At 42.2% G+C, this 21,301-nt stretch overlaps 1 protein-coding gene across 1 annotated transcript in view; it reads right to left on the minus strand.

Moving 5' to 3' along the window:
- Positions 1-1,431: 1,431 nt before the first annotated feature.
- The window catches only part of LOC147436033 (uncharacterized), a 57,536-nt gene continuing 37,666 nt past the window's right edge, over positions 1,432-21,301 (minus strand). Inside the window, exon 3 of the mRNA XM_086487820.1 lies at positions 1,432-2,383. Within this exon, the coding sequence (XP_086343946.1) occupies positions 2,253-2,383 (131 nt within the window). The 3' untranslated portion in view covers positions 1,432-2,252. The remainder of the gene's footprint in view (positions 2,384-21,301) is intronic.

Here is a 21,301-nt window from a genome sequence, read left to right on the forward strand (position 1 = left end):
TGGCGGCCCAAGAGGCCATGGCCTTTTGAACTTCAAAAACAAAAACCCCATTACATTTTTAACACAAGCCTTTTTTTTGGCCTGCCTTCATCTGGCTCCCATTCTCTGCTCCCACCTCCTGTTGCCAAGCTGCAAAGCCCGGGTGAAAATTTGCATTGCCACTTTGCTTCTCCATGATCCGCACCGCTATTCGACTCCTCCAGGCCCAAGATCCGAGGCCACCAAAACATGACCAAATCATCTGCAATTAGTTCCGGGCAAGGACACCCAATCTTCTGACCTCCATATCTTTCTGCCGCGGACTCCGTTGGTCCTGCGGGTACTTCCTTCTAGCTCCATATGGTGTACACTCTACTCTAGAACTTTGTGGAGGCTCAGAAGGCGCCAAATGGCACGTACTCCAATGCGGTCAAGTGGGCTCAGACCCGACCCCCGAAAAAACTTCAAATGACCATATCTTGCAAACCATGGCTCCGATCCACGATCCAAAAAGACGGGTAGGCTCCATAAATCGAGCTCTACGCACCTGTACCTTAAGTTCCACTTGGACCACCTGCCTCCAGCTGCCATGTCCGGCAAGAATCTGCAAACCACAAAAACTTTAACCTTCAATAACTTGGGCTCCGTAGCTCGGTTTGATGAGTCGTCTGGACCTGCTCCTTCAACACTCCAAGCTCTTCATTTGTGGACCCTTAGGCTGCACCCGATGCATCTCTTTCACCTGCTACCCCAATTAGCCCCTTATGTAGCCTTTCTTGGCCTATAAGCCGCATCATGCATACACTTCCGCTGCTACCTGTCATCCCATGAACTTCCTAGCTGCACCATCCCTTTGCCATGCTCCTGCTTGCGTGTATACATCTGTCCATGCCATCTTGTAGGGTCAACACACTTTGGCTGCACCATCGTGTAAGTGTTGTGTGCACCGCTTCATTGTGGTGTGATAGCACTTGTAAGTGTTTACTAACAAAATGTGTTCAAACTCCACTAATATGGTTTTGGTTACCATCATAAGGTGGTGGACACCATTCATGCAACAGCAGTAAAAATTCTATGGAACTACTATAACTGTTGCACCATGACTAAAAGCTACTACCTCACTTGGAAAAAGTGAGTTGCACCACCAAAAACTTTTGCACCTGTAACACCCCTACGAGTTTGTAAAACACGTCTGTTAGCATTGAGTAAACAAGACTTTTTAGTGGGTGAACACCACTTTGTAGGGTTTACGATGAAGCGTTGGTGCATTTCTAGTAAAAACTGTTTCTTAAACATTAAAACTTGCTACAAAACATTAAAAACTAGTTCAAACACACTAAAAAGTGGTGTGGAAACACAAGTAAAAGTGCTTCAAAAACATTTAGAACTATTGATAAAATTTTAGAAGTGGTTCAGATACAATTAGAGACCAGTATAGTAATGTTTCACCACTTTTTAATGTTGCAGCACCACTAGAAAGTGGTGCAAAACACCAAAACAAGCTATAGCACCAATAAAAAGAAGTATAGAAACATAATGTTGTGGCAGTAATGAGTTGTAGCACCAATAAAAAGTTGTATAGAAACATAATGTTGTGCAGGAATATGAGTTGTAGCACCAATAAAAAGTGCTAAAAAAATATATATCAATTACCTAAGGCTCCTCAAGAAGGTGGATTGGATGCTTTACATATGAACATCTAGCTAGTCTCTTATTGTAAACATCTTTCTTGTTGGGGGACACCCTCGTCTCATCCGTCCAAAATTGAAAGACTATGTATTTAACAATTTGAGTGATGTGAGTTCTCCGTGCATCATCTCTATGACACGCAGATGCAGGGAACGAACCATCGGATTCACTTGACACTATTAAGTGATGTTTGGCTAAATATAAGTTTCTTTTGTGGATCCCTATAAGCTTGGCAGCTTGCGGTATGCTCATGTTAGTGTTTTGCTCCTTGCTTCCACCATTCACCAACATCATCATTGCTGATTTCTTCACAAAAAACTCGTCTGAAGATCTTGGGACCTTCACATGATTCAAAGTGTTGCGGATGTTTCTCAGCATAATTGCTTCCAACTCTTTGGATTTACTATGCATAGTAAGGAAGCAAGGATGTTGAAGAAGTTCATCAAAGATTTCCTTCCTACCACTTGCATCCATTCCCACGGTTAATGTATCAAAGTGTTGTACCATAGATTGACATATCGTTCGTTTCTTTCTTTCATCCATCTCCCCTGTATTGCTTTCCGTCACAAAGTTGACCGTTGCTTTCATTTCTGAGCAGCCCAATATTCCCTCATTAATTTTATGCGCTGAAGTTGAGCTTCTCTACTCAATGACGATGAGCTGATAGACAATTCTTCACTGTGCTCCATTGTTGCAGTACTTTCAAAGGATTGCTCTACAAGAAATACAATACAAATCATAACTACACGCTATACTTTTAATTAATACATGACACTTCTTGCACTAATTAGCAAGATACTAACAAAGCATAATAAGTGTTTACATACCTCAAGAATCATCAAGTAGAAGAGGAACCTATAGAGATAGAGTTCGTGAGAGAGAGAGAGAGAGAGAAAGAGTGCGAAGAGAGAGAGAGATATATGAGCGCAAGCTCAGACACAAGAGGAGCCATGCTTAGAGAGAGAAAGAGAGAGAGAGAGAGAGAGAGAGAGAGAGAGAGAGAGAGAGGGAGCTAAGCGATACAGAAAGCTCAGCAAGAGCTCTGTGAGAGAGAGACAGAGAGGAGCTAGATAGAGCTCCAAGAGAGATCTCAGAGACAAAGAAAGCTCAGATAGGTTGTAACAGGAAAGAAGCGACGGACAATAACCCAGCGTTCAGCAGTAAATTACATTTAGTCTCATTAATTGTGGTACGTTAGGAGACTACATTGACGTAACTTAGGAGAGTGATATTCTTTTTGAGATTTGAAGCAACTTTAAAACACCCACTTTTAAGCGCAAAAAAGCAATGTCCTTGACATTACTTTCCAGGCCACCTATACATGCTTTCACCCTTATCCAATTTTCTCAAGGGGTTTCAAGATTTCTTTATTGACGACATCCCTTGTAAACTACCTCCTAAACGAGGCAGTGATACCATGCAATTGAACTTCTTCCAGGAAGTTCACCGCCTAACAAACCTCCTTATAGAGTTTCTCAAGCTCAACAAGAGGAGATTATGCGGCAAGTGCATGAGTTAGTTGACAAGGTCATGGTTAGGCCTAGCTCATCTCCATTTTGTTCTCCTATGCTATTAGTGCAAAAGGAAGACGGCACATATCGTATGTGTTTTGACTATAGAGCACTAAATAGGATCACTATCAAGAATAGGTTTCCCGTTCCACGGGCAAAAGACCTATTTGATAAGCTACAAGGATGGACCTACTTCAGTAGGATTGACCTAAAAAGTGGCTACCATCAAATAAGGATAGTCAATCAAGACATTGTAAGACCGCATTTTGCACTACGTTTAGTCTTTATGAATACATTTTCACGCCTTTTGGCTTGACCAATGCACCAGCCACATTCAACCGCTTGATGGAGAAGCTATTCAGACCTCACCGAACCTTCACTGGAGTGTTCTTTGATGATATTATCATCTACTCTAATTCATTAGACGAACACAAGCAACACCTCCAGGTAATATTTCAAGTTTTAAGAGAGAATAAACTTTATGTTAATCGAAAGAAAAGTGAATTTTTCTTGCAAGAGATTTAGTATTTATATCACATTATCTCTCAAGATGGCATTCAAATGGATCCTTCAAAGTTAGAGGTAATAAAAGCATGGCCTAAACTAAGAAATCTTCATGAACTAAGAAGCTTTATAGGTATGTGTGCATACTATAGACGCTTCATAGAAAAGTTCTCACAAATTGCGGGACCATTACATGACCAAACAAAGAAAAGCGTTAGGTATGCATGGTCTTCTAAGGAGAACAATGCTTTTGAAAAGCTTAAAGAAAATCTTATCTCTCAACCTGTGCTTACATTACCAAATCTCTCAAATCCATTTGAGGTCCAATGTGATGCTTGTGGTGATTGCCTTGCAGCTGTTTTGCTTCAAGAAGGGCACGCCATAGGCTATGAAAGTCGAAGACTCGACTCTGTTGAGCAAGCTTTAGGCATATATGAAAAGGAAATCCTCGCAGTTGTGCACTATTTATTGGGGACTCCTTTCATTCTGCGAACGGATCACCAAAGTCTTAAGTACTTCATGACACAGACCAAGATCTCTGACAAACAAATGAGGTGGGCAAATTTTCTTTCGCAATTTCATTTTCATATTTCTCACGTTGCTGGCAAGCATAATCAAGTAGCTGATGCACTCTCAAGACGACCGAGAGTGAATGCGGTTTCCATAGCAACTCACAATGATCTATCTTCAATGATAGATGAGTATGCTATTGATCTCGGTTTTCGAGATATTATTTCAGCCCTTGCACTAGGGAAGAAAGAGGAACCATTTACCTTACAAGATGGTTATCTTCTCTATGGCAATAGACTATGCGTTACTAACTCACTCCGTAAGAAAGTAATGTATGAATCTCATGCTCCTCCTTATGCGGGGCATAGAGGGATTCAGTCTACCCTAAAGGGAATTGAAACATATTTCTATTGGCCTACCATGAAAGAAAGCATACAAGAGTATGTTTCTAAATGTGTGGTATGCCAAAAGACAAAATTTGATAGAGGGAAGCAACCTGGATTGCTTCAACACTTGCCAATCCCTAATTCACCATGGGAGAGCATATCCATGGATTGCCTAAGTCTATCCATGGGATTGCCTAAGTCTATCCATGGGAATACGGGAATATGGACGATAGTAGACAGGTTTAGTAAACAAGCTCATTTTATACCTGTCAAAAAGACTATCAAAGCCCATCAAATGGCAACCCTCTTTATTTCACAAATTTTCAAGTACCATGGCTTGCCAATGTCCATAGTGTCAGATAGAGATCCTAGAATGACCAGTAATTTCTTGAAGGGTCTCTTTGAAAATTTAGGGACAAGGCTAAACTTCTTTTTGGCCTATCATCCACAAACGGATGGCCAAAGTCAAATAGCTAACCTAACAATTCTTGATCTACTAAAAGCCTATGTAACGGAAGCAAATCAAAGATCCCAATGGGAGAAGTACTTACCCTTAGTGGAGTATGCTTACAATAATAGTGTACATACTTCCACGCGAAAAGCACCTTTTGAGTTAATTGAGGGAAGATCAAAAAGTCCCTTGCTACTTAAGGTACATGGGAAGATCTTTGTTGCAAATGAGTATATACAAGACCTACAAGGATCTTTTTAAAAGATTAAGGATGCTATCTCTATCTCACAGCAAAGACAAAAGGTTGCTACTGATAAGCACAGAAGAGCCCAAGCCTTTAAAGAAAATGATTGGATCTTATTAAAATTTCCCAAGGCTCGATTAAGGCACACGATGGGCAAGAATCCTACGGGACAAGAGGTAATGTCATAATAATCAATGTCTAATTCTCCTAAATGATTTTCTCATGTTAAACTGATCATTTAATATGGGGAATTGCCATGGGAGAAAAAGCTAGAATATCAGTTAAGTTAGCAAACCCGCCACAGTAGGGATCCAAAAGAGGGAAAATAGTAATCCAAAAGGGGAGCCATCTGCAACAGAGTTATGTGCAACAATGTGCTTAATAGACCCTAAGGTTCAGCCCATTAAGACTTCCAAAATGCTAAGGTTCCAAAATTCAAAGGTTGTGTCCAAAGGTCAAACATTAGGGAAATTGGATGCTTTGTGTGTGCCCCAAAAGTCTTCATCCATCCCTACATAGGAGGGGGCAAGCCTTGCAAGTAGGGGATGAGAGAGAAGATCACACACACATACACAAGCTCCCTTTACACAAAGGGAATTAGGGACACATGTCACCTCCCTAGCCCAAATGCCCACAAGGTGTACTCAAATCCTATTGGATGGCCTTGGAGGTGGACCAATGAAAATTAGGCTAGAGTAAATCTAGTTTAATTAATTAATAAACACTTAATAAAAGAACCAATGGCAATTAAGCTCTCTAAAGACTATTGGACAGTCTCCCAAGGGGTCCAATGAGCATTCAACAGCCCAAGCTAGCCTGATTCCTATTGGTCAGGAGGCAAAGGGGTCCAATGAGAGTATAGTTGCATTTATTAATTACCTAAAGCTCTCACAAAAGGGGAAAGGGGGACACATGCCAGAAGGATATCACTTACCCTGCTTAATGGCCATTGGCTAATCTTGGGGAGGTCCAATAGGTTGCTGGCAAGAGCGAATAGCAAGGGGGGTCGACCAAGAGAGAGAGGGGGCTGATTTTTCAAAGGCATTATCACCTACACACTCACACTATTTCATGTGTGGAGTAAGAATACTCTCTCTCTCTCTTCTCAAGCTTTAATGGAAATCTTATCACCTACTCGAAGCTTGTCAGAAGGGAGACCTACACCAACAACTCTTGCCTTTGTGATGCAAATCCAACCAAGAGCCAAGCTTCAATGCATGATCATCTCCTCTACCATGCTAATTACTAAGATAAGCTATGCTAATATGAGTGATTATGTGAGGAGATGTACGTCTTTTTAGTAAGAAGACTCCTTCTTCCTCTCAATCTACTCTCATACCCCGCTAGCTCTCACCATCTTTGAAGGTGTGTGAGGGTCTTGGGTCTGAGACCGTGAGGGAATTGATATTGTGTTTGATAAGTGTTTGGCTTAGTGCATGAAGTTTCCATCTTCATTGCACTAACTAGTATTGAAGGAACACAAAGAATTGTATTGTAAAATGTCTCTCTTGATGGGAGAAACCATAATACAAAGCCTTTTGGAGGGGGGACCGGCTCCATGTAAATCCAGTCCTCAACTGTTGTCAATAGCTTAATTTCTCTCTCTTGTGAAGTATTGTTCATGCTATCTAACTAGGTGCTCTCTCCACCCAAGAACTCTTGTCATTCTCATTAGGAATCTATTCTAATGAAATGCTCACTATGTTCATGCTATTTTCCACTACACACAAGTTACTAGACCATTAAATGTTACACACACACACACACACACTCAATGACTCCCCACTCACATGGAAGAGATCGAACTCATCATACCTCGATTGAGTCGACTCCGTCTCCAAACTCGTATCTGCATCCATAGAGCTACTATCACTCGACCTAGTTTCCTCCTCTGTCTCTAGCTCGGGAATCTCCTCTATCTTTACCGCTTCGACCCATCTGCAAACCTCACTCTTTGCTCTTCATCACACTTCAATGGAGCTTCAACAGCCGCACCCAAACTTGGCAGTACATCCTTTGTCCACTCTGAACCACCTACATTTCCTCCACAATTGGAACCGCTCTAGACGGCATCTTCGGCATAGGAACCACCCTGTCTCTCTATAGCCAAAGAACCCTTGGTTCTTCTCGCACTTGCACTTCTCTTTGTACTACTTGTGGCTTGGCTTCCGCTGCATTACACTGCCTTGCATCACAATGCCTTGCAACACCGCCTAACTTGGCGTTTCTTCAACATCTTTTTGGTTTTCCCTTTTTCTAGAGCTACCGCCTCTTCATACTACAACGGGCCATCTATCTCAACCTTATCACGCACCTCCTCGTGCAAGCAATGCATGAATTTACTCAATTTTTAAAAAATGGCATTTTTTGCAGCAGTTACCTTAATCAATTTTCCCCAAAGGCCTTCGAACTCCCACTCGAACGCTTGAAAATCACCCTTCAAGCTTTGTTTCAACCCATCAAGCTTCCGCTTTACTTCATCCAGATGCGCATTTTCAACATATCTGCTTTGAAAAGCCGCCTCTAGGGCTTTGCAATCTGTTTTTTCTTCCTCATCAAGGCTATTGAACCATAGCCTTGCTTTACCACAAACCAAGAGCGGGAACACTTGTACTGCACCATCTTCTCTCGATAGACCGCTTTCCAACACGAACAATCCATAGTCTTGAAGCCAGGTTTCCACATCTTCCACCCCAGTGAAAATGGGAAATCCCACCCAAGCCTCAGTGGGGGCACGACAAGATGGAGAGGGGAATGGGCGAACTTACCTGGCACAAACACAAGGGCCTCTCTATAGTTCAGGGTATCCACATCACCCTTATCCTCTCAGAAAACACCTTCAAAAACACGCTTCACACTAGCAAACCACCGCCTATTCAATTTCCAATCCTCACACACTCCACAAGTCCACCACACAAGCACACCTACTGCCACGGCATGTCTCCACACTTACACACACACACACACACACACACACACACACACAACCGCTCAATCTCACTCTTTCACACAGAACACCTTTAGTCTGCGGGGGAACACACTTCTACACTATCGACACCGAGGGGAAACACCAGAGCAGGAGAAAGAGAAGGGGGGAAGGGGAGACTACAGCAAACCGAGGCAGTCGTGGCTTGATTGCACTTCACAAGGCATGTACACATGCTTGCACTACCATCACCATGGCCATTCTCCAAGAAAAAGTACTAAGGGTTTTGGCAGGCACACTTCTCTGTCAAACAACCAACCCAAGAACTTACACACACTCTCTAACCTGGCTCTCTGCAAGCTCACTGACTCAAGGCCTGGCAAGAACCTACTCTGGCAAAAAGCATGAAAAAAGGCTCAAAAATGGTTTATATAAGGGTGCCCCTTTCAATTTGGGCATTTGGGCTCTGATTGGTCCACCTTGCATCCTCATTTGGTAACCTTGGAAGGAGGTAGCCGCCTCTGGCTCCATCTGCTCTCTTTCTCTCTCTTTTGCATTTGGGGGGGGGGGGGGGCATTAGTGATGTTGCTATTGCCCCTAGGCATTTTTTCCTCTTTTTTCTTTTTTCTTCATTTCTTAAAGTTTGGGAGCTTAGCTTTGCATTGCCCCTTCTGTTTCTCCTTTTGACCACCACTGTTTGGCTCTCTCTCTCTCTCTCTCTCTCTCTCTCTCTCTCTCTCTCGCAGGACTGCCCTTTTACTTATGCACCGGGGAAAGGGGCATTAGTGACATCGCTATTGCCTTCCCCCTTTTAACTTCAAAAAATGGCCTTCAAGACCGCAGGAAGAGGCCCCCTCGTCGGGTGCTGCCACGTCAGCTATCAAGGCCGTCGCCTCCATCCATAGTGAGCGCGCGCCATCGGCCAAAACCAGTACCCAAAGTGTCCCGGAGCGCCACTAGGCCTGCCAACGCACCGCCCCACCATAGCTAAGCTCCAACTCCCTCTCTGGTATGCTTTCACAAGAGGTCACGCCTTAGCTTATGTACCTCAGTCTCTCGACCTCTTTCAATGCATGTGGGGCTATGCACCGCCACGTGGCGGCAGTTGGGGCGCCCTCTGTTGGGAAAGTCTCCAAGGCTTTTAAAAAAAAAACCCTTCACATTCATCTCCCCCCCTCCCACTTCACAAGCTTGTCATATTTTACTTAGAGGCCGGTTTCCTGAACCGCAAAACCTGGCCGCCGTCAGAGCCTGTTCGCGATATTGAACTCCCTTGTGCTCCCCGCACTCTGAATTCCCCTGGGCCTGCGAGTCAAGGAGGCTACCAAAACTCAAAAAAATCATCTGCAACCACTTCACTCCCAACAGTTCCAGGCTTTCTCAGGCTGTAACTTGGTGCTCACGGCCCAGAATCACAAGCCGTGACTCCTTGCTGACTCCAGTCGGCATGCTCTACCTGCTTGATTCCAGATGGCATATCCTCCAATGCGGGCAAGTGGGCATAGACCAGGCCCCCGGAAAAACTTCTGATGGCCATAATTTTCTATCCATAGCTCCAATTAGCAATCCGAGAAGACAGGCATGCTCCATAATTTGAGCTCTACGCCTCTATCTGCTGACACCTACCTGGGCCACATGTCCCTAGCTGCCCTACCCGTTGGGGATATGCTAAGCCTTTCAACTTTGAACTTTCGTATCTTGAGTAACGGGGCTCCGTTTGACAAGCTTTCTGGACCGGCTTCTAGAGCACATTGAACACTACATTCCAGAGCACAGACTCGGTACTTCGAATAGCTTCACCTTCTATCCCATTTGGGCTCATGTTGAATCTTTTTTGGCCTAAAGAACCATTTTAGACATACATTTCCGCTACCCTTTGGCTGCCCAGGACCTTGGTACCTGCCCTAGCCTTCTGCATTGCACCTGCCTACAACCTTTTCTTGGCATAGACCACTTTCTAGACCGGACCTACTTTGGCTGCACCAATGCCAATGGACATGTCTAGAGGCAGCATAATTATACATTTGTGATAAATACCTCCATCTCCAATAGTGAGCATAGATCGATGTGCGCTCATTGTACAAGAGCCATGCATCATCAAATCTAATATGCATACCTTGTGAACGATTGTTTTCCTAAAAACTGCATGCCAGCATGCACTCCCTATTGTAGTGACAAACACAAGTTAATGCATTAGAGAATTGGTGCATCAGAGAACTGACACATCAGCATGTCAAAGAATCGGCACATTCGATGTCCTAAATACTACACATCAGTGTGCATTCTTTGCTACATAGGCAAACATGTATTAGTGGATCAACACATCAACAAATCACTGCATGACGACGTGTGTTCTTTGTTGTAGAGGTGCACAAACATCAACATACCAATAGGGACGAGCCAAATAAAGACTCTATTTAGCACACAAGATGCATGCCATAGGAATCAAGTGCTCTCCTAAAAAAGCAATAAACTTGGAGCACTACAACCTAGTAAAACACCATTAACTTTGTATGGGGAGCATGGCATTTTGTAGCTCCAATAACATGCATACTGTTGGGGTAAAGCCCCATGTGGCCGGTTACGCTAGGTGCTCGCCCACTATACTTATTCATTATGTACATAATAGAATAAGGGGGCTCACATGTAGAGAGTGAGTTTTAGCCCCTGCAAACACAAGGTGTCCTCTTCTCCTCTCTTCTCCATCGCTGCACACACTCACACACACTCTCGCTCACGCACTTCAACTGATATCAGAGCTCAGGGATTGGGAGCACCATTGGAGCTCAGTAGGGAAGCAGGCAGAGAAACAACAAAAAATGCAGCACCTTTTTGCAGATCTATTTTGGCCTACCAAAACGTCTGCATTCAAGCCAGTTTTTTGTCCTCTTCAACTTTGCAGAAGAAAGTTTTCTCAAAATCTTTACCAATTTTGAGATACGTCACTCAGACTATCTGCACATCTAGGATACACAGGTGCAGATTTTTACAGATCTGTTTTGACCTGTAAAAACATCACATTTTAGGTCCATTCCCTCTTCTCCCAACCGTATTTGCATGGTCTACAACTTTGCAGAAGGAAGTTTCTGCAAATTCTGCACGGTTTGGAAGATATGGGCTGACAGGCTGCAGGGTATTCGAAAAGTTGAAGATTATGTATGCATATTGTGGTGATTTGCTACATTCGGAGAGCTCGAGTTGAGCTTTTGTCATTTTCTTGTTTTGCGCATTGATGTTTTTCTCTCAATGAAGAGAGTGTGGGTTGATATATTTTCAACATATTTATGCGCATACGTTGACAACGCTTTGTGGATATATGCATTCTTGTGGACTCTCAGGTTCGAGAGTGGCTTCATCACAAGTTATGTGCATTGACTTATGCGATTGAGCATATTTCAAAAAGTGTGGTGCACGGATTTGCAGAGAGTTTTTGTCAAAATTTTTAGCATGATTGAGAGCTGAATTTTCGGCTGATTTTGATGCTTTTTGATACACATTTGGTACATGCTTGATGCTCGTTTATATTGCCATGTGGATGCACATGATGTGCGCTTTTTGGCGGATGGTATTCTTCGCCTTGCAATGGCATATGTGGACTGATTTTCACCTATTTTGAGCATCAATTTGTGTCATATTTTGGTTGGTTTGCATCCAAGTTTATGCTAGTATATGCTTCACTTGTAGAGTGCGGTTGATGCACTTTGTGTTTCGGATTACAGGATTGTTTTCCAAGTTTAAGGAGTTGAGACTTTGGGGAAGCTCATGTATAATTGAGTGCAGATTTTGCGCATGATTTTCTCATGGTTTTGAGCATGTTTATGGCATGTATGGTTATTATGGTTAGATAGCCAAATACTGCCGAGACTCTACCGGATTTTTCTTGTGAGTTTATTTGTTTATGCGCATGGTTGGCAATCGTGTTTTGATTACATTTGGCACTTAGTGTTTGATTTGCCATAGTGTTTTGGCATCACATTGTGAGAGTGTTTGCTCACTGGATTATGTCATTTGACATACATGTGGTAATCTCTTCAGGAGGGAGATTGTTGATGATAGTTTTATCGATTATTTACCACATAGTGCTCTTGGATTAGAGCGGGTGTTTTGGCATCATTTGAGTGGTTTTTCTCATTTTCTCGTTACATTGATCACCATATTTGCTGATACTTCTCTTAGACAGCTTATGCTAGCTTATGTTGTATTATGACAGTACTTGGTGTATGAGTTAGCCAGGCTTTGGCTATTGTCAGTTCATCAATTTGTGCTTGGTCTTGTCACAGATTATCGCCATGGATTTGGCATGTACATCATTGTCAAGGTTTGACCTTTTCCATACAGAGTTTGATGGTTCAAACTTTGATCATTAGAAAGCATGTATGCATGATGCATTGACTCAGTTGGGCCAAGTGTTGCCACTATAGGGCATGGATGCTAGGCCAGAGTATATGACTCACGATGAGTGGGAGGACTTGGATGAGCTTGCACGTTTGACAATCATGTTACACATTGGTGAGTCTGTCTATCGCATTGGTTTGGATGCATGTACAACTAGAGAATTATGGCAAAGATTGTGCAATGCTTTTGGCACAAATTAGTCTAGAGAGATGCCTACAGTCAAAGGACGATCTTGCAGACAAAAAGATGTTGCGTGTAGGCATTGTGGTCATACAGGGCATGTACGTAGGCAGTGTTTTTGATGGATGAGACAACACATGAGACAACACAAGAGGGATGCTATCACTTTGGATGATGTGGGAGTAGATGTAGCGTATGTGGCTACGCATGACGGAGATGTCGGATTTGCTTCCATGTTTACTCTTGAATTTCTTATGTCGGTTTTTGATGACACATTACCTTCACCTTGGATACTAGATGTGAGTGCCATGTTTCACGTCATGCCGAGTCGTGAGTGGTTTAGCACATATGCTAGTGGTATGCTTCGATGTGTGTGTCTAGCTGATGGTTCAATGCATGACATAGTTGGTGTAGGAGATGTCAGACTATCGTTTCCGAGTGGTGCATCATACATGTTGCAAGATGTGCGCCATGTGCCAGGTTTGATGCAGAGCTTGATCTCTGTGAGTCACTTACGAGACAATGGATGCCAAGTAGTGCTCGATGAGCACAGTTTCAGATTGCATCGTGGACAGCTAGTCATGGCTAGAGGTGCTAGTGTTGGCACGATTCATGCGATGCGAGTACGTCATGTGCGAGATGATATAGTTTTCACGAGTACGCAGCCATGCAGAGAGACGAGACGTGTCTCCTTTGCGGATAGGTTGCATGATGCTCCACTTTGTGAGCATGTTGAGCCAGTTGTGCAGACAGTTGTGCAACATGGTATGTCATTTGTGGATACGATGATAGATATGGATGGCTTGAGTGCTGAGGATTCAACCATGATTCAGTCATTCATGGATATGCTTAGGCCAGAGGCTGATGCGTGTGAGTTAGAGCTAGGCATTACTCTTGCCACCTCAGGGTTCAGGACAGACAGATGCTCTTGGTACGTATGTGACATTCGATGGACACGAGGATGGATTCCAGGGATCGGAGTTCGGGTGTTAGGGTGATTTCCATGAGTGGAGTTTTGAGCTAGATTTGGCTGAGATGGTCAGATTGGCAGATATTGCTAGGATTGCATCAGCATTTAGGAGTCTCATGTACGAGATTCTCATCTTGAGACCCGAGATTGCATTTGCAGAGGGAGCAGTTAGTCATGCAGTGACTGACATGAGCCTTAAGCATAGGGGCACTTTGCAGCGAATGGTGAGATACCTGCAGGATGTGTGCGGCTTTGGTGAGGAGTATGGTGTCGATTGCTCTATACTTTCTCTACAATTAGAGCTGGATGCACACAGATTGAGTGAGCCAGTGGGTGTTGGTTGAGGTCATACTTGTGATGGCCTTGTACAGGTTTTGTATGGTTTTCTCTTTTCTCTCACGGCCACATTGGCCTTTACATGGGAGGTTGTTGGGGTAAAGCCCCATGTGGTTTGTATGCCAAGTGCCCGCCCACTATAATTATTCATTATGTACATAATAGAATAAGGGGGCTCACATGTAGAGAGTGAAATTTAGCCCCTGCAAACACAAGGTCTCCTCTTCTCCTCTCTTCTCCGTTGCTGCACACACCCACACGCTCTCGCTTGCGCACTTCACATACATGGCGGATACATGACATGATCATGGGACTTGTCGGGAAACCTCTCCAGGGGTTTGGGCTATAGCACAAGGAATACAATTCTTGCCAAGTGAGGCTGAGCACTTGCAAGAAAATGGATTTGTCCTTCAATCAAGGACAAAAATTGAAAATTTCAATGGTGGTTTGAGAGCAAGAAATAGGGTTCCCAGTGCCTTTTGAACCAAGTATAGGGTTGTGAAGATTGTTCAATGGAGATCAAAGCTTGCAAAGAATTTTCAGATGAGGATTAATGTGGGAAGCACACTTACAACAAAATTGATGAAAGAGGTGATTATTGTTTGCAATGAAACACATGTTTTTTTTTTTATGTCAGCATAGAGGGGTCCAAGGGAAAGGGGATTACATACTTTGTCACAATCTTAGATTGTCCACAATGCACATGCAAGGACTTCCAAAAGAGAGAATTCAAAAGGTAGACCTACGGGCCATGCAAACACATGTACTATGTGTTTCTTCATATTCTTGGGTTGGATTCACGTGCCCATAAGTTCATGCATCAGGCTGCTTTATCCAAGGTAGAAATTTTTTAGGCTCTTGGAGGGATTTGAAAAAATGTACATCACTAGGAGTTCATGCATCAGGCTGCTATGGCCAAGGTAGAACTTTTTAGGCTCTTGGAGGGACTTGAGAAAGTGTACATCACTAGGATACTTACATCCTAGGATTTTAAGATATGCATTTTTCACTAACTTGCAAAGTATTTAGTATATTTTAAAGTATATTTTCTTAAAAACTATCAATCATCGATCACAATGGGTCTATATGTTTTTGTTTTCTTTGTATTTGTTCGCTTGGTTTCGTGCTCGCTCGGAGATTGGGATTCCTCCAGTTTTTAGGACCTTTTTCATGATGGATCATGATTTTGGTGCCTTGTTGGATTGCAACCAGACTTGGTAGAATAGTGCCCCTAGGTGTCTTAGACCTCCTTCTAAAGTTTTATTGCATTTCAACTTTGTTTGAGTGTCGAATGGTGTGATGACCTAGAGCAGTGACAAAGGACATATACAAATTTTTTGATCATTGAGAGGTGGTTTGCTTGTTGAGTTGGCGTGTTTGCTTGATAGTATAACTTCCTGAGATTGATAGCCTCAAGAGTTTCCATGCCCCATCCAAGTCGCTTCCCTGAGTATTGACATATTATGTTAGTGCCAAATAGCTATGCTACAAACATCCGATCACGACGACCCTCTAAGATTGGTGCTAATATAATATGTCAATACTCAGGGAAGCGACTCGGATGGGGCACAAAAACTCTTCGAGGTTGTCAATCTCAAGAATTGCACCTATCAAGCAAACACACCAACTCAACAGGCAAACCACCACTCAATGATTGAAAAATATTCCTATGTCCTTTCTCACCGCTCTGGGTCATCACACCTTTTTTTTTTTCGAGAAAAAGATTCTTCTATTAGTTACTGAAACTACCCATAGGGCTACAACCACTTCTTCAAGAGAGGGCTACAACAACCATGATGGGAGACTCTCCCAATGAAAAAACCAGCATATGTACAATGGGGCTAAATCAAGAAATGGGGGAAGGGAAAAGCCACACAGGTGGTCGATAGTGCGATCGGAGTAAACCCTGGACCATGGTGTAAAAAGGCCCAGGATGCCAGAGTCGAAGGAAAGCCTCTCTGCGCTCCCGCATGCGATCTGAGCTGCCCTATAGTTCCTCAAGCTGTCCTCTGAGAGTATGGATCATCTCTAACCAAAAAACGCGAACAGTCTCTGCTGGTGGCACAGGGCGAGCCTCAAAGATGCGGAAGCAACGGGCCCGCCAGATGAACCACAGTGTCAGGCCACTGATGAGCTCCCAACACTCCTCTCTCTCACTGCACCACTCCTGTGGAGTAAGCTCTGTAGCAGGCTGGAGTGTAGGTCACTCCTCCTGCATCACTATCATCCTGCTAGTGGAAGATACCTCAAACTGAAGTGCCGGGCCCATGAGGGTGGACCAAGCCGTTGCTCCCCAAGTGTATTGTCGAGCCGTGGAGAGAGCAGGCATCAGCCAAAGAACACGTAAACACACTTGTTGGGCCAAGGGACAATCCCAAAGACAATGACGCTAACTCTCCACAAGATGGTCACAAGCTGTACTTGCGGCCGAGAGACCACTATGCACAAATTAAGCACTGGTTCGGGAGGCCCGAATACTCCACGCTCTGTCTAAACCAACCCCCACTCACCTGAGGCAGAAGAATAACCTTCGGGAGCGTGTGACTGTCTCTGACCAAAACGCAAACTGAGGGAATGTCAACCGCCTTGGCAGCTACTGAGGCTGCCGTGTGAGGTGTCTCCAGGACAGTCCCAATGGCTAAGCCGATCCTAGACAAAAGTGGTAAGTACTCCCTCCGCAAACCCAGAAAGCACACGGAGATGGGGATGTCTCCCTCCTCTACTAGAACATCCGAACCAGGGTCAAAACTATGTCTCCACTGTCGAAAGTGGGCTCGTGCTGCTTGGATGGTCAATGGACTCATGGCAATGACCTTGGACGCCATATCGAAAGTCTCAAACTCGATCTGATAGTAACCTCGTCTGAGTATCTGTACGTCCAAGATCTTGCCCACCTCCGCGAGAAGGCGGGCTTGGAGAAGGTCACACAACTCTCCTCTGCTAGGTCAGATGCCAAGAATCTTGCAAATGACAAAAGCCTGCAAGCGCTCTACCTCTACGGCTAGGCTCGCTTGCTCTGTCGGCGAAAGAGCAAGTTGAATGGTGGGCTCAGTGGGGTCGAGCAAGGGGGCTTTGGACAAGCCCCTCTCTGGCGGAGCTGGAGCCTCCATCTGTGTCTACTACTTCTGTGGTGAAGAAGCGAACGGTGAAGAGACACTGCAACCGAGCACGCCGAGCACTGTCCAAAGAAGAAGTGCTGCCAGAGCCAATTGTAGGAGTCTTCGAGAAAGAAGAAGACGGGGGGGGAGAGCGGATAAGGCGGGCAATGTGCGGGATCGCAAGAGGCAGCGGTCGGGGGGGGGGATGGCGGCGCGAGAGGGGGGCAGCAGGCGACGGGCTGAGGGGTAGCGCCAGCAGGGGCCAGCGGGCGGGAACGCGCAGCAGGGGGCGGGTGGGCTAGGCTACCGTGCGCAAGAGCAGGTGGGGGAAGGGGGCAGTGCGAGGGCAGCAAGGGGGGGGGGGGGTGGGCGTTTAGCAGTAGCGAGCATGAGTCCTATGCCATCATGCCATTTCAACACTCAAACGAAGTCAAAATGTAACAAAACTTTAGGAGGAGGTCTAAAACACCTGGGGATACTATCCTACCAAGTCTAGTTGCAATTCAACAAGGTACCAAAATCACGATCCATCATGAAAAAGGTCCTAAAAATTGCAATAGAACTAGAAAGGTTGCCCTATGGTCTAGGAACACTCTCCTATGGTTAAAACGTCAAAAAACAATGATTTAAGCTAATGCGTAGTTATGAACCTCAACAAAAATGACAATGCTACACTTGAATGAAAGAGCATGGAAAGAGGAACACAATGCAAGTTTCAAAATGAAAAACGGATCACCCAATCATTAGTAGCGATGATTACAAGTTGGAGCTTTGTAGTCGCTTAAGTGTCCATACAAAAGAGCTCTTCTCTCTTTCCAAAAATAAGCCTTCTTTTCACATTAAATTTATTGACCTTTATACCTAGGGCTTTCTACCTGGCCAGTGACCAGCTCACATGGGCCTTTATAGATATCATGAAAGAATTACAACACAAGAATTGACCTACTACGATGGAATCTCGATTTATGCAAAGTACCACTACTCTATCTTGGAAAAATAATAGACTACAAATGTGGTGTCCAGCTAGGTGGATGTCGCTTTGGTCAATCTGCTAACATTTCCCCCTCTTAGCTCATTTCATCCCTTGGAACGCCCATGTGCAAGCTTGTTATCATGGTTGTCTTCAGTTGTGTCTTCAAGATTGGTCTTTAACTTTGTATGCATTGTGGTTGATGATGCTCCCCTCTTCCTTAAGTTGTTCATATTGTGAGATTCCCAACCCACCAAGAACAAGATTGGGATGGGGTCCTTGATAGGTCTCTAGTCCTATTGAAAGTCAGAGTCTCTAAACAAAAAAATCCAAGGAATACACATTTACCATTGGCAATGGCTTGGGTCTATAGCCCTAGAAGAAATACCTAGTCCTGTCTCACAGCGGAAACGGGACAACATTTAAAAATATAAGATTGTTTCAGCCCTATAACTTCAACAATTTGGGCTAAGGTATTCTCAACCAACGCTTTTATCCCCCTAACACATGTGAGGGCACAATTGTTGGTGAACTCCTGTTCCAATTGGAGAAGTTTACTAAATGTTTTAGTGCACGAGAATGGATAGTTACCTGATTAATCAGGTCCACCCGTCCATGATTGACAACCCAGTCAATCCCCACTTACCACCCCGCACTCACACATGATCCTTTTGTTTTCTAATTACTACCAAATGTGTTTCAATACTTAAAATAATGGATTCCATTTTAACTTTTCATCACACTTATTCATTAAGACAAGTCATTGAAAACAATCTTTTAGAAAAAAAAAACATCTTTAGACTTAAGACAAGGTACGGTCACTTATAATATATCTTGAAAAATTGTGACACATACTCCACTTGTCTCAAGCACACCTATACATGGGTGAACAAACAACACCCTTTCTTATTTATAAACAGGGTGGAGACCCATCAGCCAAAAGTTCAGGGCGCCCATACGCCAATACCAGTTTTCTATACAACCCGGTAACTTAAGTAGTATCCACAAACATACATATGTAGGAGGTACAGACTCCATGTACATGGGGAGAACCGACTCATCCATGACTGACTAGCCATCATTACTCATCACCTGAAGTGAAAATATTCCAAGGAAACAAAGGTGTCTTGAGACAAGGTGTCTTAAGGATGACCAATCATTTCTTTCCTAAATCAACCAGCCTTACCCCAAACATTTCCTTCCTAATTTACAAACAAATGCTCGTAGATTTCTTGGAAGAGATCTTTCAGTCAATTTTTCTTTTCCTAATTCCTTACTTCCTCTTTATGTATGCAATATTAATAGTTAAAGAAACTTGAATTAACTAAAATTAATTATAACGAAGACCCACCTGGGACGGATGTGGCATTTGTTGTAGTATCGGGGCCTTTACACTCATCACTAGGCCAACTAATAGGCCCAAATTCGTTTGTCGTGTGACGCTCTAGTTCTTTTTGGAGCTCCGCTCTCATCATCGGATGTAGGATTTTCCCAAGTCCTTTAGGTGCCATAACTTCTTATCCGAAAGCTAGACTTAACCTTTGTATTTAATCTTAACCCAATTAAGGTTAAATTTGTAGTCTTAATTAATAAATTCTTGACCTAGTAATTTCTTATCTACTTATATAGATATAATAACTTTTTCCAACGCTTCCCTAAGGGTTTTCTAAGCTCCCCTAATTTTCTTATAATTTTCTTTTTTTTTTCCAAATTTCCCCATTGAATTTTTATTGTTGGAATCTACTTATTTTGAGCTTAATATTTATTCTATTTATTTTCTTTTAAAGATTTCATTTCCTCAACTTTATATCATTGATTTATACTTACTGTAATTTTCTTAAAAACCTTTAACAGGAAAATCTATTTATTTTTAATTAATCTTTAGCTAAAAAGAGGAATTTTGGTCAATTATAATTTCTTAACTGACTATGGTATAATTATCACAAGTAGATAATGATATTTGTGACCTTTGGTAATTATCTTTTAATTTTGACTTAATTATCTATTTTTTTCTTTTCTTTTTATTTAGAATTAGTCTAATTTGACTAAGATAAATAGCTATATTGATTTTCTAATCGTAAGATAATTATCATGGATTTTCTATCATGTAAACTAACTGTGATAAATAGCACCTAATTATCTAACATGATTTACTAATTTTTCCTTTAAATTTAGCTAGAATTAGTTTAATTTGACCTAGATAAATAGCTATATTAATTTTTGAACCTTAAGATAATTATCACATATTTTTTATCATGTAAAATAACTCTACAAATAGCACCCAATTATCTAATATGATTTACTAATTTTTTCCTTTTAACCGTAAGACAATCATCATGGCATCTTCATCATGTAAAATAGCTCTAATAAATAGCACCTATCTATCTAATACCCCTTTAATTTTCAATTAGAATTAGTTTAATTTCACTTAGATAAATAGCTATATGAATTTTTTAACCTTAAGACAATTATCATGGCATCTTCATCATGTAAAATAGCTCTAATAAATAGTACCTAGCTATCTAACATGATTTAATAATTTCCCCCTTTAATTTTCAATTAGAATCAGTTTAATTTGACTTAGATAAATAGCCATATTAATCTTCTAACCTTAAGATACTTATCACGGCTTCTTTATCATGTAAACTAACTCCAATAAATTGCACGTAATTATCTAACACGATTTACTAACTTCTCTATTTATTTTTTAGCTAGAATTAGTATAATTTGACTTAGATAAATAGCTATATTAATTTTCTAACCTTAAGATAATTATCATGGCTTCTTTATTATGTAAAATAACTCTAATAAATAGTACTTAATTATCTAACATGATTTACTAATGTTTTTATTTAATTTTTAGCTAAAAATAGATAATTTCAACTTAATTAAATACTTATATTAGTTATCTATCAATGATAACTTACCCCATGCTCCTAACACTATTTAATAACTATGATAATTAACTTAAGAATATTTGAGTTAATTAAGTAAGTGTCCCATCAGTTTTTTTGATTAAAAACACCTAATTCTTCACCAAAATTTAAAAAAAATTATGATATAATTTTCTTAGCTTCTTAATAGTCTAATATAACTTTCATAATTATTTTATACTAATCTAAGTTTAATTAGTTCAATTACCCTTAATTTAA

This window comes from Adiantum capillus-veneris, chromosome 18 (assembly GCF_014529385.1).
Source record: "Adiantum capillus-veneris isolate H3 chromosome 18, ASM1452938v2, whole genome shotgun sequence".
Classification (NCBI taxonomy): Eukaryota; Viridiplantae; Streptophyta; class Polypodiopsida; order Polypodiales; family Pteridaceae; genus Adiantum; species Adiantum capillus-veneris.